General features: G+C 35.3%; 3 protein-coding genes and 1 long non-coding RNA gene across 9 annotated transcripts; 2 read left to right on the top strand and 2 right to left on the bottom strand.

Moving 5' to 3' along the window:
• Positions 1-8569: 8569 nt before the first annotated feature.
• LOC142519251 (uncharacterized) lies at positions 8570-10309 on the bottom strand. Of its 6 annotated transcripts, XM_075622201.1 has the most exons (5): positions 10139-10309; positions 9864-10020; positions 9065-9282; positions 8933-8955; positions 8570-8802 (listed from the first exon to the last, which is right to left on the bottom strand). In XM_075622201.1, the coding sequence occupies exons 2-5, from the start codon at positions 9999-10001 to the stop codon at positions 8756-8758; spliced, it is 426 nt and encodes a 141-aa protein (XP_075478316.1). In that variant the 5' UTR covers positions 10002-10020; positions 10139-10309; the 3' UTR covers positions 8570-8755. The 6 variants fall into 6 exon arrangements, 3 of the variants coding, with proteins under 3 accessions (XP_075478316.1, XP_075478318.1, XP_075478317.1); XR_012813743.1 differs by lacking the exon at positions 9864-10020 and having other exon boundaries at positions 8933-8987; positions 10139-10294; XM_075622203.1 differs by lacking the exon at positions 9864-10020 and having other exon boundaries at positions 10021-10283.
• Positions 10310-10592: 283 nt separating this feature from the next.
• Positions 10593-11993, bottom strand: LOC142519250 (protein DMP2). Its single transcript, XM_075622200.1, has one exon. It carries the CDS (start codon positions 11921-11923, stop codon positions 11330-11332), a length of 594 nt encoding a protein of 197 aa, XP_075478315.1. The 5' UTR covers positions 11924-11993; the 3' UTR covers positions 10593-11329.
• Positions 11994-16826: 4833 nt separating this feature from the next.
• LOC142519231 (uncharacterized) lies at positions 16827-17950 on the top strand. The gene is made up of 4 exons (XR_012813733.1): positions 16827-17110; positions 17200-17458; positions 17706-17748; positions 17836-17950. It is a non-coding gene; the product is annotated as an uncharacterized LOC142519231 (long non-coding RNA).
• Positions 17951-18374: 424 nt separating this feature from the next.
• LOC142519901 (receptor-like cytosolic serine/threonine-protein kinase RBK2) lies at positions 18375-21653 on the top strand. The gene is made up of 9 exons (XM_075622914.1): positions 18375-18670; positions 19214-19323; positions 19494-19886; positions 19989-20240; positions 20331-20485; positions 20612-20691; positions 20776-20911; positions 21020-21169; positions 21269-21653. The coding sequence occupies exons 1-9, from the start codon at positions 18636-18638 to the stop codon at positions 21398-21400; spliced, it is 1443 nt and encodes a 480-aa protein (XP_075479029.1). The 5' UTR covers positions 18375-18635; the 3' UTR covers positions 21401-21653.
• Positions 21654-21690: the final 37 nt, after the last annotated feature.

Genomic DNA, 21690 nt, shown 5'->3' with positions numbered 1-21690 from the left:
GAATGGGTATATAGGCTATAACACATGCATGATCGGTTTATAATACATCAGACAGTAATTTGATCGGCTTGCTCTCAACTTATATAGGGTGGGGTGAGTTACAAGTGTAAGTTGGTCGAATATTAGGAATACCACCACGACCAACTAAACAAAACATACAAGTGATATTAGGAATACCACCACGACCAACTGAACAAAACATAGCTCTGATATTGTATCAAAATCTCAAGCTCAAGAAAGCACACAATTGATAGTTTATATTTCAACAATATGTATACATTACAATTAGTTTGAGCTCAAGTAAACCATAATTATTCAGAAGATGGTAGTTGCTGAAATACCCTACAAATGTTTATAAAAATACATTACTGAAGCAAGCACATGTGATGTATGTACGAACTCTACTTGATTTGTTGCTCAAGAGTTGGATATGTTCTACAAAGATTCAAAAGAAGACCAAGTCTTGTTCAAACATTAAGTACTATGAATAGGAAAGAAGGGACAAAAACATTCACCAATAACTAAAAAACCGTCACAGCCACTCCACAACATGGCGTGTGGATGCATATCCGAATGATTATATCCGAAAAATTAAACAATTTAGAACTCAAATAATTTAATTTTTTGTGCATGAAGATAGGGTGGGGCGAGTTACTGTTTCTGTATTTAGAAAAATATAAATAGTGAAAATAGACACAAACATGAAAATACACAAGAATCACTAGAGAACTCAAACCATTTAACTCGAAGTCGTAGTTGGAGGCAGAGATCTTCACGGGATTCGGTGGTGGCCAGAGATCTGCAACCGATGGAGTGTATCAGAGATAATCGTCGGAAACAGTCGTGGTCGACGAAGTAGATCAGAGACGGAGTCGGAGTGGGAAATTTGGAGCACTGGAAAAGGAGAGGATTTGGCTCAAGGAAATGAGGGAAGCTTTGGGGGAAGCTTTGGTTTCGAAAATTTTGACCTTTAGGCGGGGGAAATGGTTGACAAAAAAGTTTGGGAGACTCTAAATTTTGACTTGTGTTGATCATAGGAAATCAAAAAAGTAACCATAGTTGAGATTGTGTACGTTTTTTTGCTTTAAAAATCATTTTTTAAAAAATTAATTTTACATACACGTGGCACTGCCTGAATGGATGACCCAAATAAGAGATCCGTTTCGCAAAATATGTCCCGTGAGATCGTCTCACACAAGTTTTTGCCTATAATTTGACATGCCAAATAAACATTCGATGTTGTAATTTTATGAATGTCCTTATATTTATTTTTTAAAAAAAAAGAATTCAAATATTATATTTTCTTTTTTTTTTATCATTTTGTGTTCCATCCTTTGGATTTTCTATAAATTAGGATATTTTTTTAACTACTAAATAATATCGTGTTTGTATGTACGAGTTTTTATTAATCGATTAATTTGATTTTTTGAATTCTCCTTTTTTTTTTGGCTAAATTAAAACATAATATATTAACAAATCTAATGAGGTTTCAACAATTTCTCAGAGGGTGACAACTATTTTGCGTGCATTCACACACAAATATATATGTATATATATATATATATATATATATATAGTTTTCTTAACCTGAGCAACTAATTTGAGCGCCTATGTGAGCGCCTGTCCTATGTGGGTTGTGAAGTGGACTCAATTAATGAGAGTTCTTTCCACCTTAATACGCTCACCAACCCAACAGGGGAGAAATCAAGTTTGAGCCCCTATTTCTCTTCACCTTCGTACGCTCACCAAACCAACAAAGGGGAAATCAAGGTTGAGCTACACAACCCATCTCCGACGCCACCCAACGCCGAAGGAGCCCCGACTGCCGCACATTTCTGGATGTGACGGAGGGTGCTTAATTTGTCCGACGCCACCCAGCTCCGACTGACGCCACCCAGCGCCGAAGGAGCCCCGACTCACCAAACCCTCCGACTACTTATATCATCGCCGCCCACTGCCGCACATTTCTCCAGAAGTATTTAACAGGTTTGTCTTTAAATTTGGGGCTGTGACGGAGGGTGCTATTCACCATAACTTATACCATCAACATGTTTCTTGTATCTTTTGAATTTCTTCTGTATCCTTTGAATTTCTTCCATATGCCCTGCATCTGTTGTGACGGAGGGTGCGTCTCTGCTGTTTGCAAGTTAAGTTTTTTGAATTTCTTGTTGAAATGCCAAAGTTATTAACCCTTCATGATCTTTGGTAAACATTTTCCCTGTAGTCGAAAGGTTGAGCTATGGTGGTGCTTGTGAAGAGTACTGAAAAATTTACGAGAAAAGTCAAAAAAAATTACAAAAATATTATGTGACAAAAAATCCATATTTATTTTCATGGCAGATCTAACTTCTAAGCACATAGAATTTCGTCACAATTTCATTATGAATTCAGCAATGGAGAAATTCAATAATTGAATTTTGTTAGCACCGAAGAGCAAATAATTATTTAATAATCAATTATATTAATAATTGATATAATTTTTTACAGAAATGGAAGGAACTATTGGAGATGAACAATCATATATACCCCAAGTAGGGGATGATCAGAAGCCAATGATTGGTATGAGATTTGATTCGATAGAGAATGCATTCTCATTCTATAACCAATACGCACGAGAATCTGGTTTCAGTGCGAGAATAAGTAACAGCAAGAAAAGTAAGCAAACAAACGAAGTTATTTGGAAAAAATTTGTATGCTTTAAAGAAGGGCAAACAGATGACATTCGATGGAGTAAACAAGCAAAAAATGATCGACCTAGAAAGGAAAGAGCGCGTGGCGAGACTAGAACCGGGTGTAAGTCCAAGCTTTCAATTGTGAAGGAACAAACAGGTCCTGGTTGGGTTGTCAGTACATTCACGGAAAGTCATAATCATCCATTGTCGACTCCTTCAAAGGTACATTTGTTACGCTCACATCGTAGTATTTCTGCATCAAAAAAAGCCCCAAGTCAACAATTTGCAGAAGCCAATGTGCCAACTTGTCAACAAATGAGATTATTTGAGATAGAGTCTGGAGGGCCTGAGCATGTAGGTTTCTTAGAGAGTGATATGAGAAACTATGAGAAAAGTGTCAGGGATGAGCATAAGGGTATCGATGCAGAGACATTGATTGATTTCTTCGAATCTGAGAAAGAAAAGAGTTCAATCTTCTTTTTTGATTATGAGACTGATTCAGACAACATATTTACCAAGTGTTTTTGGGCTGATCTTATGTCAAGGAGAGCATACAATGCCTTTGGTGATGTAGTTGTGTTTGATACGACGTATAACACCAAAAAATATGAGATGATTTTCGCACCATTTGTTGGGGTTAATCATCATCATCAAACCATTGTTTTTGGTTGTGGATTCTTGAGTGACGAGAAAACTGAATCTTTCGTTTGGTTGCTTAATAAGTTCTTAGAAGCCATGTGTAAAGGTGCACCAAATTTGATAATTACTGGCCAGGATCCTGCCATGACGAAAGCCATAGCACAAGTTTGGCCTCAAACAACACACCGTTATTGTCTGTGGCACATACTGAACAAATTCCCAGAAAAAGTAAACCCAATGATTTTCCGTGACCATTATCAAAGCATAAAGAATGTCATTGTGCATTCCTCAACATCTGATGAATTTGAGAGCTCATGGGAATATGTTATGCATTGTGCTAACTTAGAACAGCACGAGTGGCTCTCATTGATGTATGAGTTGCGATATAAGTGGGTGCCAGCTTATTTTAATTATGTATTCTCTGCAGGGATGTCAAGTAGCCAGCGATCTGAAAGTTCACATGCCTTTTTCAAGAGGTATGTATCTAGCAAAAACTCATTGATGGATTTTATTATCTGTTTCAATAAGGCACTCCGACACCAAAGACACAATGAGTTAGTTGCAGATCATGTTGATATGAATGAGCGTCCCAAGATTCAGTCAAACTGGCCAATGGAATCTCAGATGGTTAATGTGTACACGAAGAAGAAATGGTTGGAGTTTCAAAAGGAAATCAGTCAGAGTCATGGTTATTACGTGCAACCAGAATCTGTGGGAACTGAGTTTGGGGTTTACAAGGTGATGAATTTCCAAGGTTCTTCTTCTTCGAAACCAAGAGTGCTTACTCATGCCATTCAAGGAGATTATATATCTTGCAGTTGTATGAAATTTCAGTTTGAGGGAATCCCGTGCAGGCATATGTTAGCATTTTTTCGTATAAATCAAGTTTTTCATTTGCCTGATAAGTACATTCTAAAACGTTGGACTCAAGATGCCAAAAATGTAGCATTATTTCCTATGGACGAGCAAAATGTGATAGACGACCCAAAAAGGTGTTTGATGTCAAGACATTTGAGGTTATCCTACAAATCTTCTGCATTAGTTGATGTTGCATCGTTGACTGTTGAGGGAACAAACTTCTTGTCCGCACAATTTGATTATATTGGCAGTAAAATGAAGGAGATAAATATTGATACAACATTAAGCGGTGGAAGTCAAAGTAGAAGAGCCACAGACGTGACCATTGGTATCATTGATCCGTCTGATATCAGAACAAAAGGGTGTGGGAAAAGATTAAAATCGTCGAAGGAGAAGTCGACCTCAAAGGGAAGACTGTGTCGTGGATGTGGGCTTCGAGGTGTGCTACATGACAAGCGCAACTGTCCAAATTTGCAAGACGGGTCTGTGTTGATCACCAGTGTCTATTTTAAGTGTTTTAGTTTCAAACTAAATAATTTCATTATTGGTTAACATTACTAACCATGTTCAACATTATCCAGGTCAAATATTAATATTCAAAACCAAGATGACAGCGCAGATGACGATGATTTTGGATCGATAGATGGTACATTAATTAGTTTAAAATATGTTGTTTGCCCGATGATAGTAACTTTAAAAAGGCGTTGGTTTTTTTTTTTTTTTTTTTGTACAATAATTTACTGCTACTGGAATAATAATTTACTATTGACAATGAACCACAATATGTCTACTCATCGTCACTAAATTGTAGAGCTTTCAAATTTTCTTGTAACAGTTCCAAATTCTTCTTCATCTCATCCAAGTTTTGTTCTATCTCCTGCAACTTCTTTCCTCTTTCAGACTGCGAAACTTTAGCACTTGAATTGGAATTTACTCTTGAACTTGAACTTACACTTGCACTTGCACTCGTACATGAGCTTTCATTTCCAGTAGATTGTTTGGCCACAAATGTTTGAGAAGCTCTTTGGGCCTCCTCTCTATTTTTGAAAGACTGGTGGATAGCACCCTTATGTCCGTTAACTTTAGAAGATGCTTCTGCCCACGTGTTATAAACACCTGGTTCACGGCCAACAAATACAACATATGTTTTCCCCTATATTGTTAAAAAAACACACACACTTTATAATCATGTATTAATAAAATATCCAAACAGAAAATGAATGAAATATCCAAGATTAAGAAACATGCAATACATCCAAGAATTCATCACCAATAATTACAATACGTAGTATGATTAAAAAATAAGCTTTCCTTCCACTTCCAAACAACTTGAAACAACTTCCCACCTCTCAATTATCACGTGTTTCAAGCTACGATGAATAAGAATATAACAAGTAAACAAGACCAACACAAAACCCACAAACATTACTGCATAAAATTCACTAGATAAGGACACATATCATTAGCTAATTATGTACCAACATAAAGTTGATAAAATGCACAATTGACAGAACCCACCCCATATTACTGCATAAAATGCATTAATACTTGGTAATTATACATGAAATTCAAACAATTGGCATCTATTTAGTAGATTGACAGAACCCACAAATGAAATTATACATAAAATTCACAATTGACAAAAAACACACATATTACTGCAACAAGAACAAACCAACGAAATTTCTCATTATTAAAAATAATGAGAATATATCGAAAATCCTTAATGCTCTGCAGACAACAAGAATCCATGGAAAAACATGAATCGGAACTTTCTGAACTCGATTCTTGTGTTTTATTGCGAGTTAGCAAGCTTGATTATACCAATTTTTACAAAAGAGAGATTTATCATACCATAATTTTCTTTTGCTTCGAAGATAAATTGTGTGAGTGCACAGTGGAACGTCGTTGAATGGATCGTCTACAGGAACTGTCTCCTGATGCTCCCTTCTTCGTCTCTTCAGATCGGGCCTCTTCTACTGCCGCACCTTCGAAGGTCTCTTCTCGCAAGAAATGAGAGAAGCCAACTGCTGTTTGGGAAAATATTAAATATCGGTAATTAATATATGTATAAATTATTTGAGAAGCCAACTTGTTTATAAAATAATAATAAAATGGCAGCTGGAGCATATTTCAAAGTGTAAAATATGACCCGTTAAAAAAAATTTTATAATTTCAAACATGGAGATGATCGCCCACTTCACAACCCATGTAGGACAGGCGCTCACATAGGCGCTCAAATTAGTTGCTCAGGTTAAGAAATTCAAACCGAATTACCATATGCGGTCGATTAGTATTTTGAAAAATTAATTGCGGTTTTACATGAAAAATTAGCCTTACTGTTTTGAGTGGTTTCAAGTGGTTGCGATCGGTTTACGATTTTTTAATGAAAAATATTATAACATATATTCTAATTTATTTAAAAATAACAACAATATATTATTTTCAAATATAAAAAATAGTTCAAAGCATATAAAGATCAAATAGATAAAACAATAATCAAGATTCAAAACTAAGTTAACAATTTAACAACACAGCACATTCACAACAAAAATGACATTTACATTATTGTATCTTTTTTTTTACTCTTTTAAACTTCAAACAAAATATTGTAGCAAAAGAAATAAAGACTAATATGAAAAATAATTAAGAAAAAGATAAGTTTTATTTGTAAGAATAATAATTTTGAAGAGAATTGAGATATAATGAATGATGACTTCTTTATTTGAATATGTTGTTTACAAATTATTATAATTCTAGGTCCAATATTATGGTAAGGGGTTTAGGCAGTGCAGTTTGGCGCAGTTTTTGTTAAAAAAAATAACCGAACCGCGTATGCGGTGCAGTTTATGATTAATATTTTTAATCACGATTTTTATAAAATATTATAAAAACGGTGATTCGGTTCGCGGTTCGGGCTGTTAATAAAATTTTTTGATCACCCCTACCGATAAATTCTTAATTAAGCCTTAAATTAATAATGAAAAAAATATATATATACATGGGCCACTTGTTAGATTTGCTACTTAGTTTAACATATAAAATTATAAATTGGGCAAAATTGTTTAAATATTATAACGGGCCTTGAGATGTCTGAAAATAGTAATGGGCGGTTCGAAGGAAATCCCAAAAGTTCAATTAAACATGGGCCATCTGGCTGACTAATGTCTTTAGTCGTCAATTAATTGGTTAATTCTAATCTTCGGATTTCCGATTTCCAGTTGCCTAATTTTTGTGAGGAAAACCTTTCTAAAATTCTTTTCTTGGTACATTAATGGCTGAAAGATCTACTACAGTTCAGAAATCGGAGGAGGAATGGGGGGCGGTTCTCTCTCCTGAGCAGTTTCACATCCTCCGACAGAGGCACTGAGTCAGTACACTTGAAACTTTATCTTCCTTTTTTTATCGGTAGTTTGGGGGAAACCCTTTTCCATTTTCGATGTGTTGATGCAGTTTTTGCATGCTTAAAGATATTCATTTGTTAAGTTTTTTGCATCATTTATCTGACCTTTGCTATGCGCGATTCATATCTTTGGAATGGTACTGTCATATTATGGATTATACTGAAAATCTGGCGTTCTTCAAATTATGCGGCTGAATTAAGTTCTTGATAATTATATATATTGACTTAAACAATCATCCTCATGAACCAACTTTTGAGATGAAGTAAACATGGTATTAGAGTCTTAGATCTACCGTAATGTGTTGAACTAATCTAATAGGTTATTCGATAATGTTTTATAAACTTCAAGCTGGATGCAATCCTTCTCCTTTTGGGGAGTTAAAACTAAGTCCATCATCTTAACACTAACATAAGCGATAAGTTTGTAACATTGCACAGAGGTGTTTACAACTGGGCGGACGGGCTGTGGAACGCCCCTTTACAAATCCGCAGCCAAGTACGACTCTGGGTGTGGCTGGCCTGCATTGTACGAGGGTTTCCCGGGAGCCATCAACTGATCTATGAGTGCTCAGTTTTCTAAACAATTTCTTAAAATTTCCATCTATCCTAGAGTTCATTCAGTTTCCCTTTCCGCCAGACCCTGATGGCAGGAGGACGGAGATAACATGTGCAACATGCCATTGGCACTTGGGGCATGTGTTCAAACGGGAGGGATTGAAGGTGCCTACGAATGAGAGGCACTGTGTTAGCAGTGTTTCTATCAAGTTCTCTTCGAATCCATAGTGTTGATGCAGTGCGGTAACCAGCAGGGGATTCACTAGTTGTGTGTACTTGGACGCACAACTATCTTATTACATCTGATGCTTGCCTGCCCAAACACTGATAGTTGTGTGTGTTCAAATTCCGAACATCTTGAATTTATATATATATATATATATACATGCGAGAAATGGCGTATCAAAATATGAGGGGATTTGAATTATATAAACACGATGTATGGAAAAAGAAGAAGAAGCAAACTCTTGGAAAACCCAAGTGGTTTGGTCATATATAAAGTAAAATTTAAAAACAGAATGTCAACAATAGATAAAGAAGCAATTGTTTCTCTGCATCATTTTCGCGAGAATTTTTTTTCCTCCCTTAAAACCAATATAAAGGAGTGTTTATTAGCTTCCCCTTATCATCAGCCATTTTTTCTTCTCTCGTTGCATGCCTTCAAAGCTTGAACTTCTGTTCAAAATTATTATAAATCAATGGTCAACAGTAAACGCTACGCCCCTTGTCCTAGGAGAAATTCAAACATGCCAGTATCTATGTTAAGCATATGCAAAATGTAAAGGAAAAATAGACAAATTAATACCCTTTTGGCAGGACTTCCAATTCCTGTTGGTATTTACCATACAATCCTGTAATCGCTAGAGTCAAGGATACCAAATTTACAGGTGCCTCCATTAGTGTTGTGTGTGTGTGTGTGTGTAGATTAACAAGAAACCTGCAATGCCAAGTAGTGAGAAGAGCATTCTCGAAGCTGCTTGACGTTGTCGTCATCCTCATCTGCATCGTTTTGGTGAAGTATGGATGGTGACTGTGGCCGGCCGGCAGGTGGCTGACTTTGCTGGCCGGGGCTGGGTTTAGGAGGTTGATCCATTTGCAGGGTATGAGCCCTTTTATTTCGGGGATTATGGGATTATATTGGTTAGCGACCACAAACTGCAAAATTCATACGTCGCTGATTAACCAGTTCAGAGTGCGAGAAGGAGGCATCGAGAGTGATTTTCAAGAGTAAATATGTTTGAAATTCTATATTACGAATTCGTGTCGGCGGTCATGCAGCCAACAATCCAGTAAACTGACAAAATTCGTCTGAATATATAAGAGAAAATCCACTCCGTACTCTTTGATAAGTTACAAATACTTGCAGGGAATCATTTTGTTCCGAAACACTTTTTCAAGAACAATTGTGTCTCGATCAATAATTCTAACATGAATGTACTAAGACAAGCACAAAACATAAAAGGCATCAAAGGTGAATAATCTTACAGGAATATGGAAAATTCATTCAACAAACTAGACTATAAGCCATAGATCCGCAGGTTTATTTTGTTGGAAAAGTGCGACTCTGCGACATTATAATATATTGATTTATCAGTGTTGTCAATTAGAAAACCAAGAATTTCCCTAGTTTAAATATCAATATGCAGATGCATATGATTCAGAACATTTATGCAACGAAATATTTTCGAAAATCGTTTTTATCATTAAGCTGGAAAGATAAATGTCTGTTACTTTACAAGTTCGCTTCGAACTTTTGACAAACACCTTGCTTGCACGAGAACACGGCACGAAATGTATTTTCCAATAAAATCAGAATCACTCCGAATCCCACATTCCTCGTCAAAATCCCACAAAATTTTCGTCCAGTAAAACATTCATCGACGCGAGAAAAACCTGAGGAAGATTTCAAAATCCTGCAGCGTGGACTGGTGATTCACTCCGAATCCCACATTCCTCGTCAAAATCCCACAAAATTTTCGTCAAGTAAAACATTCATCGACGCGAGAAAAACCTGAGGAAGATTTCAAAATCCTGCAGCGTGGACCGGTGATCCTAGCGTCAAACTCATGCAACCCAATCAAGGTCAAATCATAAATATATAATCTAAAATATTGTTTAATATTGGATCGATGGAACCCTACATGAACCGTCTCATAAGTCGATTTGAAATCTATGATATTATTTTTCTAAAATTAAATTATTTTTTTTTCAAATTTATAGATTTAAATGAAGATCGTGTTTCCTTTTTTGGTGTATAAGATAAATGGACGATAACCTATTTAGTTAAACAAAAACTCATCGCTTCTTTTGCTTTACCAAGTTGATATTCCGATATTTGCCTTCACCTTCAGCTATTTTATGTTTAGTTAACTTGGCGACAAAAGATATTTATGTTCTCTAAGACTGAATTACCTCTAGAGTTTTGTGTTCAAGTTTGTATAAAAATAATACAATAATTAAAAACCTTTTAAATTATTTTTCATAAGTAATCTTGTATAATCGAAAATTGATGTAATATTATTGTTATGTCAAAATCGAATTTTTTTGTCTTTGATTTTAAACAATACAACAAAATCAATTTTTCGATGCATGTAATCAACAACATACATTAAAAGTATGTTATTTATATATTATTTTTTTACAGTGTGCGCACTTATGCAGTGCTTTGTTAATATTCTTGTATCTTACAAAAACGTCGGTGTGCATTAAAATCAAGTTGTGAATACTATTTTTTATGGTGTGCACTGTTAATGTTGTTAATAGAAAGTTCAGTTGTATGATTATATAAATTTATAGTCGTGTGTAAATGATATATTCTATTGATTTTAAAGTCTTATTTTGGTTGGAAAGAGAAATTTAATGTTTGTTTATAAGTGAAATAGAATTACATTATTAAAAGTTATATCTTAGTTGGATAATGAAGAATTGGAATTAAACTAGTTTGTATGACATACCTTATTGTTTTGTTTAAATGCGTTGATGATGGTTTAATAATTGTTTGAGTTTTAATTTATTTCAATTTGTACATGTTGTCTTGTCTTGTTTCTCCTTTATACATTGAACAGAAAGAACGAGAAAACAAATCGCACAACTATTTATTCAATACCAATATTATACAGACTTCAAAAAAAAAAAAAAAAATACCAATATTATGCAAATTACACACGATTCCACTTGATAAATAGCATACACGCCCTAGGCTTTAAGCTGAAGTGCTTGCAGATGGAGTTGAACTCTGGCTTGAAGGGTATCCTATTCCATGGCGTTTGTTTGGAAACACAACAAACAAAGACCCTGAAATCGCCACGATAACTGGTGGCAGCACCATCAACAACACCTTCTGCGTAGATTCAAACGATGGATAGAAGCATTCAACAGAGTTAGGGTCCAAAAGGGCCACAACTGCGAACACGATCAACGAGAAAAACGCGTGAACAAAGTCTCCAAACCGGAGTTTGTATGATGACAAGTTTTGTGAGGAGGAGGAAGAAGAAACAGGCCAGAGCCCGGTCCTTGTTGCAATGCCATAATGTATCTCTCCTTCGCCATCAGTGTAGCTATCGGTAAACGAGGCGAAACAACAAGAAAAGCCACAGATTGCGATCAGGATGCTTGATAAGTACTTGTTGATGGTGTGGCAATGGCCATTGTTTGTTAGGACAGGGTTGAGGAATTGGAACATGAAGACAGCGGCGGTAGGGAGGAGCTTGATGAGGTTGCCGAAACCTGTTAAGGTTACTTGTGTGATGCTTTTGGTTGAACTTTTCTGTGATAAGTTGCTTGATTTCGATGACATTTTTTATATGATTTTGTGTCTATTTTCGAAATGTTTGATATTTTATTTGTTGGTTTTTATTTCGGTATGGACTCGGGTTTTGTGCATTTTTATAGAGTTGGGAAAGAGGGACGGGGTTTCTTCAAAGTAAATGGAATATCGAGCCAAGGAAAATTTGCGCTTTGCTTGCACTCTTCGAAAAGATGGGTACACCATTCTCTAAGATTTTGGGGAAATCTAGTGCTTTATTTTATTTTATTGTTTTATTTTTATAAATTTTCAAGTTAATTAGTGCACGTGTAAGTTAATTTATCCCAAAAAAATTGTATGCAGGTGCGTGAATGATGTTATTAAAAAAAGTAGTAGATAATTTTTGTTTGAAAATGTTGTCGTGTCATAATTGTGAGTTTATTTATTAAATTAATCAAACAAACTTGGGTCATATGATTCAAGAAAATTGTTTTTTTTTTTTTTTAAAGAAGATGATTCGAGATTCTAAAGAAAATCAATTTCTAAAGCTCTCCGAATTAATAAAAATTACTGATCCTAACATTATTAATTATTCACTCAAATATTTTATTAATCCCAATATTTTTTATTTTTTATATACTAACTATATGAAATCATAATAATACAAGATCATTATATACTAACTATATAAAATCATAATATAATTTTAGATTTGCCTAAAACATCATTAATCTTATCGAAATGTATTTTATTATATTATAATAATTTTATTTTATATTTTATTTTATCTCTTACTCTTTCAATTTAAAAAATTTAGAAATTTTATTTTAAAATTTAAAAAATTATTTCATTCTTTACTTTTTTTATGTTCCGTATATCCACTAGTCACGCAACCATCAATCCAACTAAACGTACTCCTGCGATATCTTCTTACATAAAACGTACATCTATGTATGCTACAACCAATCAATCCAACTGCACCGACTCCTGTAATATCACGTAAAACATCTATATTATCTATATTATTTTATTAAATTTAAAATATTTAGAGTTATTAATTATAGTGTCATTATCTGTTTTAATAATTATATATATTAATAAAATGTTAAATTTTTTAATGCAAATTATATATAATTCAACGGATAGAATAATTGTTTCTTGAGATTTAGGTTATAAATTCAATTCCATTGAAGTCATTTTTTTATTTTTTATTTTATTTTTTAATTTATATATCAAAATTACATTGTAGTCACTCAAATGTAGTAATAACTATACTTGTGAGGCAGCGGCAGCCGCAGAAAATGTTTCTCATTAACATAGCAAGAAATCCTGAGTGACTGCATCAAACCGACCATTATTATATGTTTAATTAATTTACTATATAGTTTGAATTTTCTTTTCTTCCCCTTCTCCATGTCCATAGAAATCAAGATTCACCATCCTTGATTTTTAACCAATTCTTCTGTGACTTGAATTTATATCCCATGATCATCGTGCAGAGATGAATGAATGAGTCACAAAATACGACATATTTCAACACCACTATTAGGGAGAGAGAGTTTGCAACCACTGGCCGCAAGGTGCCAAAAGGAATAACAGATACAACTGGATGCGGCTCCTCAACCACATGATGAATAGAAACAATGCATGACCAAGAACGTTGTGTTAATTCCCAAGCAACCACAACTTTCCTGGTCACATTCAAAGCTGCCTTGCAAAGGTTTGATCTATGAAGTTGCACGTTTTTATACTTTTACCATCCATTTTGCCACCTCAGACAATTGTATATCTATACATAGGCAGTCTATAAAATCCATTCATCAAAAGGCCAATTACGCACCTAGTGCTCGTTGAAAACAATCTCCAACCCCTTTCAAGTTATTGGGGTTCCCCAGGCATTTGAGAACTTCTAAAGTGAATTGTATTTGTCCCGTCTCAGTTTCCACGAGAAGCGTTGCTTCATCCATGGGAGCTTATGGTTACCGTTAATCCAAGAACACCCAAGAACCCAAAAAAGAGAAAGGAAAAAAAAAGCCATCCAAAACAAAATAGAGAAAACAAGAACCAAATGTTTCTAAATAAATCATTTTATAACATGCTAATAGATACTGTATCTCTTATTACTTCATAGATGATACAACATACAAAATTCTTGTACGCATATCATCAGCAGTACACATAAAGCTAAAAATTAAACAAATTACAAAACCAAATTTCTAAAGCAAATATGAAAAGGGCAAGTGACCGTTTCGCCAATTACGAGGCAAAATCACAGCTGATACCACTTCTGAAGACGAAAGTCTTTCTTCGAGCTCGAATCAAGAGGCCCAACTACAATAAAGTTTTTGCCTTTTCTTCTTCATTGATAGCCATTCCACTGCTTCAGCCTATTAATCTCAAGTTCAAACAACCCCACCCAAACGACAATATATCCTATTTTACATAATTAAAAGCTACTACGAGAGAAACATAATCTAAATCTAGATAACAGCAGCAACCCACCTCACAGCGCACACAAGAAAAAAGAAAATGTAACAACCACAATAATTTTAACCATTTTTGACGAAATCGCTTCATTGTTTGATCATATTTCCAGATTTAGTAAACCCTCCATCCGTATTGGAAAAAATATCTACGGATATGGTTCGAGGTATCAAGGAAATTGGAGCCCATGAAGCGAATTTCCAAACTTTTCACATCGGATGCCATAATTAATCGAGGCGAAGCAAACGCCTCAAGTCCCTCGAAGCCGAATCATCAAACAAGTTGAATTCACCATGTACAAGTTGCTTCATAAAAAACGACGGCACGGGCACAGATCTAGGAGAAGGTGATGAGTAAAAGGCAGAACCGGAATACCCGCCTGCCAAAGCCTGCACGTTGATCCGCTTCGGTACCATCAAAGGTGAAACCGGTTCGATCAGATAAGGATCACGAACTTCCAGATCCACCAGCGGTTTTTGATTCGGAGAAGTGGATTCAGACTCTCCGACCTTGATATTAGAAGTGAGCGGACCCAACGCTTCTCCCCTTCTCAATAGAGTCACCTGGCCCATAACGAGCTTTCTGTCACTGACGCCATCCTTTCCCCGTGGCTCCGCGGATGTTGGTTTCTTCGCCTTCGTCCCCTTGTGAAATTTTGTCTGGTCCGATTTGGGAGAAGCCTTCCTGTAAACCGCAGAGTTTCCCTTCCGATCCACGGTCCTCTCAAGATTCCTCCGGCGTTGAAACGGCACGGGTGGAACCCGAGTAACAGTCAATAGATCTTGTGGCTGCATAACCTCCGTGCCCATTTTGCTCACGAAAACTAAGATTAAAGAAATCTACTACACAACCCGGAAAATATTCCGAGATACGGAATACAAGAACAATAAAGGTTAATCCGTAAGCCGAATGAAATTCCCCCTTCTTGAAAGCGTAAAGGAAACCCTAATTTTATCGGTAATTTTTTTGCTCTCCAATAAGATGAATAACGTGGGGGAGGGGGTTGGGTTATAAATAGCAGAGAAGTTTCCGCCGACCGTGTCTCCCAACGCGTTAAGATTAGGGCAAATACGAGAGAGAGAATAATTTAACCTAAATTAAATTTAGGGCTACTTCCGTTTACATGGTGGTCTATTCAAATTTCAAGACCTTGAAACCTTTGTATTATTATTAATTATTAACTCTCGAATACACGTACGTGTAAAATAATGATCGTCAGATCGAATTTATTTATTAAAAAAAAATTCATAACTTTTATTTATTATTTAAATAAAAATATTTAAATTATATTAAATCTGTAATTTATATAGATAATATGTGAATTTTTAAAATTAATTATATTTTGTAATAATAAATAAATTATATTAAAAATATTATTTTCGTAAAAACTAATTTATATCATAAATTCGAACTACTAAAAATCTTAACATTTAGATATATATATAATATAAATTATTAATTTCGATTTTATCATTCTTCATTATGTCTTTGACCTTCCGCCACTGAGCAGGCGTCAGCCCCCATACATAATCTTACGACTTTGCGATACATAATATTTCTTTACAATTTTAATTATTATCATAATATTTTTGTAATTTCACATGCTCGATCAAATTATTTTAACTAACCACTATGTACACATATTGTATAATTAATAAAAAATTAATATTTTTATCGTTCATACGTTGAATCATATATCTGTCTTTTAAAATTTTACATGAGTTTTTATGTTTTTTATCTCGATAATCATTATTAACGTGCTCATTAGGTTATTTTTTAAAAACAAAATTATTTATAAATATGTTAATTGCGTCATATGCATGATTGAAAGAGTAAAAATGATAAATCAACGGGGTAGTCGTTTTTGAATGATTCAATAAAGGCAAAAACTTGTATGAGACGATATCACAGGTCGTATTTAATGAGACATGTCTCTTATTTAGGTTATCCATAAAAAAGTATTACTTTTTATACTAAGAATATTACTTTTTATTGTAAATATGGATACGATTGACCCATCTCACAGATAAAAATTCGTGAGAACGTCTCACAAGAGACCTACTCTTCAATAAAATATGCCCTCATTTTGGTTTTTCGATGAGGTAATAGATAATAATCCCCCATTTTCCGAGTGTTTAATTTGTTGGTGTTAATAATTGATTTTGTTTGGATATGATCCAGTAGTTAGTTCTAGATCTCTCATATTTCAATAAAAAATTGCATCATATATTAATGATGCAATAACTAAAATCTCATCACAACATAGAAGACGAAATATTCCACGAGTCACTAGATCCTAGGGTTGGCAATGGGGCGGGCCGGAGGCGGGTTTGCAATCCCCATCTCCGTCCCTGAATTTCATCCCCACCCCCATATCCGTTCTGATCTCCACTTTTTTGGGTTCGGGGAATCTTCAAACTCGAAACTTCGAAAATCAAACACTGCCTTGAGCATTTACAAACGCTAAAAATAATTGAAACGCAACATGTATGCGTAACATATGTATAATTGAATATGAAGAGGTGAGAGTAAGCATTATCTTATTCCTTCTTAATAATAGTCATCAAGCAGCATTTAATGTTTTCCTTGTACAACTCTAATTTTGCTCAAAGTTTGTAGCAATTAGATTTTATTCAAGTTGGTGGCGTCTTCTTATGGACCATGCATTCACTTCAGGATGATGAAGACAACCCAGCAAGTGAAAAGAATTCTGAGAATGAAGCTATGCTTTTCCGATTAAATTTCAACCCATATGTATTTCTCCTTTTCTTTTCAACGTACGTATTCTTGCTTTCAAATGTTAACTATAATTGTTTCTAAGCATTCTTCAATCATCATGACAGCTGCAAGACCACGTGGATCACAGAGCCTATTGCTAGAATCCCAAACTAGCATCACACCTCTTTTGATGCCTCCTGGTTCTCCTCCAAGCCTATCCGGGTCTGTATCTGCATCTAGGACACCCAATCCAGTCTCCAAGGGGACACTCAGTGTCATTTTCAACAGCAAGAGGTTTACTTGATGATAGATCTTCGGTGTCTTCTTCTACGTCTTCTAGCGAGTTCAGTTCAGTGTCAAGCTCGGACTCTGTATCCCAACCCTGTTAGTTATTGTGACTTCATATGTATAAAGTCTTTTGTTAATGTAGTTGACTGTTAAAGAACGGAAAATATTACTATGATTACTCGACGTTTCTGCTAGTTCTTACTTGGTGAAGTCAAATCTTGGTTCTGATGTATTGTGGAGTAATATACTGCTGGTGCTTTTATGGGGAAACGCTATTTAAGATCTTCTTGCTGCCTTTTTCTGCAACTTTCTTCATTGACATCTGACTTGGTTCTTATGTCAGGAAAAACCCGTGTTGATGGGAAAGAATTTTTCCGCCAAGTTAGGTACTTGGTTATTCTCATATCTCTGTTACACGACCGCTTAATTCAATGAAGTTTCTGGCAACTGATTTTTTTTTTTTGCTTTTTCAGAACTCGATTGTCACACCAACAGTTTGCAGCATTTCTAGGAAATGTGAAGAAATTCAATAGACGATCTATGGTTTGTAATTCTGGAAGTGGTTGTAATTGGGAGACAAACTCAAAAAATTTGGTAAGTGTCCCAAGTTGTGTGAAAGTAATTTAAATATTGAGATTTGGGAATTTAAGATTTTTTATTAGAATAAGTGACGATGAAATATTACATTGAATCTACAATTATAAAAATATCATAATAATCCATTTTATGTGACACGTTCAACTAATTTAATTACCTCGAATATCAATCAAATTCAAACTAAAGAGCTTGACAAAGTTGATCTAATTAATAAGTGATTTATATGATATTGTGTCAGTCCGAAAGTTTATTCAATGGATCTAAGACAACGATTGTAAGTTTCATGGTCGTAAAAAAAAAACTAGTGTTATTGCTCATATATCTTTTTTTTTTTTTTTTATAAAATTCAATTATTATCAAAATACAGGATAAATTATATTATAGTATAAATATTGGTATATTCCGTGTGCGCATTGTGTTCGTGACCAGCATGTGACTCCCTGTCCTTAGTTTTTTGCATGCATCCCGTGTCAGCATCATGTCTTCGAATCTCTTCGGCGAATTCAACATAGGAGAATCCGAATTTTCGGCAGGAAGATCTTCCATATAACGTGGACAATGGGAAGCGCACCACTATTCTATTTCTCATCGTCTCTCTCTCTATCATCTCTCATCCTGAATCAGAATTTTGCAGAGCTGAGCATTGGTTCCTGAGACACCCTGTCTCCCAGGAACCATGGAAAATAACCATAACACCTTCACCCTTCCACGGTAATTATACTCTACGGATATCGTTTCTTTTTTGTTATTTTCTGTCAATATGGAAGATATATTTCAACAATATTCCTACGAAAAGTTCCACGTTTGTCTTTGTCTGTTTCTTTTGGGGATTCGTTTGTTTTGATTGTTTCACATGCATGATTTCAAGACTCTGTCATAGCGCGGATGCGATAAAAGCTGTGGGCAATGTCATAATATTGTTACCTGTAAATATTAGTTAGCCATTGATCATGATTCAACCGTGCCTACCTGATGAGTGATTATGGCGAAGTTTGTGTTATTAGGGTGAAATAAAAATCTTACATGGTTATAAAAGAGATGATTAAAGTTTGGGGTTTTTCTTTTTCGATTTTCCATCCATGCTCAACTCCTAACCAATAGGAGGTACAAAAAATGAATTTGCTGCAAAACAAACGAACGATTTTGGAATTTTTGTATGATTATTTCCAAGAATATACTGCTATATTGTATCCTGGTCCAAGTATTGAATTGTAGTAGTACATGTAAGTAATCTAACAGGTTCTCAAATGACAGGGAAAGCGAGGATGCATGCAATATTGCTGTTGAAAGTTCTGAAGGAGAACTTTTGTTGATTGGACAGACATTGCTTGTTCCTGCTTCCTCCATTTCATTCTCTGATAGTGGTAATGATCTCAAGTCTTTTGGTAATATTTTCTCTTATTTTCTAGTTAACTACTGGATGGATCAGCCGAGTTATAAATATATACATTTTGTATGATTTTATTGGGTCTTCTTTTACAAGGTAAATGGTAATTTAATTCCACTGAAACTGCAATCTTGAATTGTGACTTAGATTTGAAGGATTTAAGTGTGGAGGAAGTACTAGTAGAAGAATGCTCACTTAGAGAAGAAAATGGGGAGGCGACAAAGCCAGAAACGGTGGTTAGTAATTCAGTGACAAGAACATTAGATCTAGAGCCTAAAACAAATGGGAAATCCGATTCACAGTGGAAAGGGTTCATTCGGAAACTTAAGAAGGGGCCAACGATGAATTTACATTCCTTCCATCCTAGCATATTTAACCTTCCTTCTATCAAGAAACTCTCGAGAAGACGAACAAGGAACACACAAAGCTTGCCAGCGTTGCCTACCCAGATAGAAGCCGACTTGTACTATTGCTTCGAAACTTCTTGGAAAAGTTTCTCTCTTTCAGATCTCAAAGAAGCAACCGATAATTTTAGCCATGGTATGTGGTTGGAAAGATCCTTGGTGTGAATGGATAAACTGCAAATTATTATTAATGTCAAGAAAATGTAAAGATTATGAGTTTTATTAATTATTTGGATAGATAACTTGATTGGGGAGGGAGGCTATTCTGAAGTTTACAGGGGACACCTGAAAGATGGGCAACTAGTAGCCGTAAAAAGGTTAATTCGGGGAACTCAGGAGGAAATGACAGCAGACTACTTATCCGAGTTCGGTATTCTAGTGCATGTTAATCATCCAAACATTGCGAATGTTATTGGATATGGTGTCGAAGGAGGGATGCACCTTGTTCTTCCTTTGTCTCCACATGGGAATTTAGCATCTTCCCTGAACGGTTCGTCCCTCATCCTGCGACAAGAAAACAAGCTTCTAGATATTCAAGAATCTCATATTTATTTAGTTTCGTTTTGCATTATTTGTGCAGGCAAAAATGACAAACTGGCATGGAATGTAAGATACAATATTGCTCTAGGAATTGCATCTGGGCTTTCATATCTTCACGAAGGCTGTCAACGAAGAATTATCCATAGAGATATCAAGTCCGCAAATATTTTGCTCACTGAAGATTTTGAACCTCAGGTAGCGAACAGTATATGCAAAATTTTTGTGCAGCAATCCATTATCTCTATGTGAATTTGATGTAAAGGGGTCGACATTAAATTTTTGGTGGTTATTCACTTTAGTACTTTGATGTTTTTACTACAGATTTCTGATTTTGGGCTTTCGAAGTGGCTGCCTGATAACTGGACTCACATTACCGTTTCACAGTTTGAAGGCACGTTTGGGTACGTGACTGTATTAAATAAGCCAGAAATTGTTATAACGCTTGAAATCTTATCATCACAATACTTCAACCTTTTTCTTATCAGCTATCTCCCTCCCGAGCTTTTCATGAATGGAACAGTTGATGAAAAGACTGATGTTTACGCTTATGGAGTGCTATTGTTAGAGCTCATTAGTGGTCAACCAGCTCTAGATGAATCACGCAATAGCCTTGTGATGTGGGTATGTTTTCTTGTAGACAACAACCATTCTCTTACATGATAAAAATCTGGATACTAGCACTTGTCTTTCAACCAAGAGATGCATTCTAATCCAATCGAAAATTTTCAGTCCAAACCTTTGCTGAGCAGAAAAAGTATAGTGGACCTGGTGGATCAATCACTAGATGGCGTCTATGACTGTGACCAAGTCAGTCGAATGTGTATGGTTGCCTCCTTATGTATTCATCACAATTCATCAGAAAGACCTCAAATGAGCCAGGCATGACATTTTGTTTTGCAAGCACTTTGAGAGACTTGCTTGGTAAAAACGCGAATACAATCAACTAATTAGTTTGAATGATTCTTGAATGGGATGCAGGTTGTGAGGATGTTAAAATGTGGTGAAGGCATCACTCAAGGCAAGAAGAAGTTCCAAAAACGGCCTGCACTCAAGAGGACGTACCCCTTGGAGCTAATTTCGGAAGACGAATGCAACTCTGACAAATTTTGAAGCATGCGGGCAAAAGAACCATTTTACCTACGGTGTACATAGACTCGTTCCTACAAAATTCTTCTGAGTTTTACCTAGAATACATAGTATTCATGACGGGGGCAGTTCATCAAATGAAGAGATAGAGTAGAAGTGAATTGTATGTTTTACTTGTGGATACTCTGTGAATGAGTTGAGTTAGTGTGTAGGAAGTAGACGTAATGGGAACAAACGTAGGTTCCATTTTTACTACTTTTAGGGCTAACATTTCATATCTTCTTGCTTCAAAATAACATCATTTTTTATTTATA

Source organism: Primulina tabacum, chromosome 11 (genome assembly GCF_025594145.1).
Source record: "Primulina tabacum isolate GXHZ01 chromosome 11, ASM2559414v2, whole genome shotgun sequence".
Classification (NCBI taxonomy): Eukaryota; Viridiplantae; Streptophyta; class Magnoliopsida; order Lamiales; family Gesneriaceae; genus Primulina; species Primulina tabacum.
The sequence above is the reverse complement of the archived record's forward strand: the minus strand, read 5'-3'. Positions and strand labels throughout refer to the sequence as shown.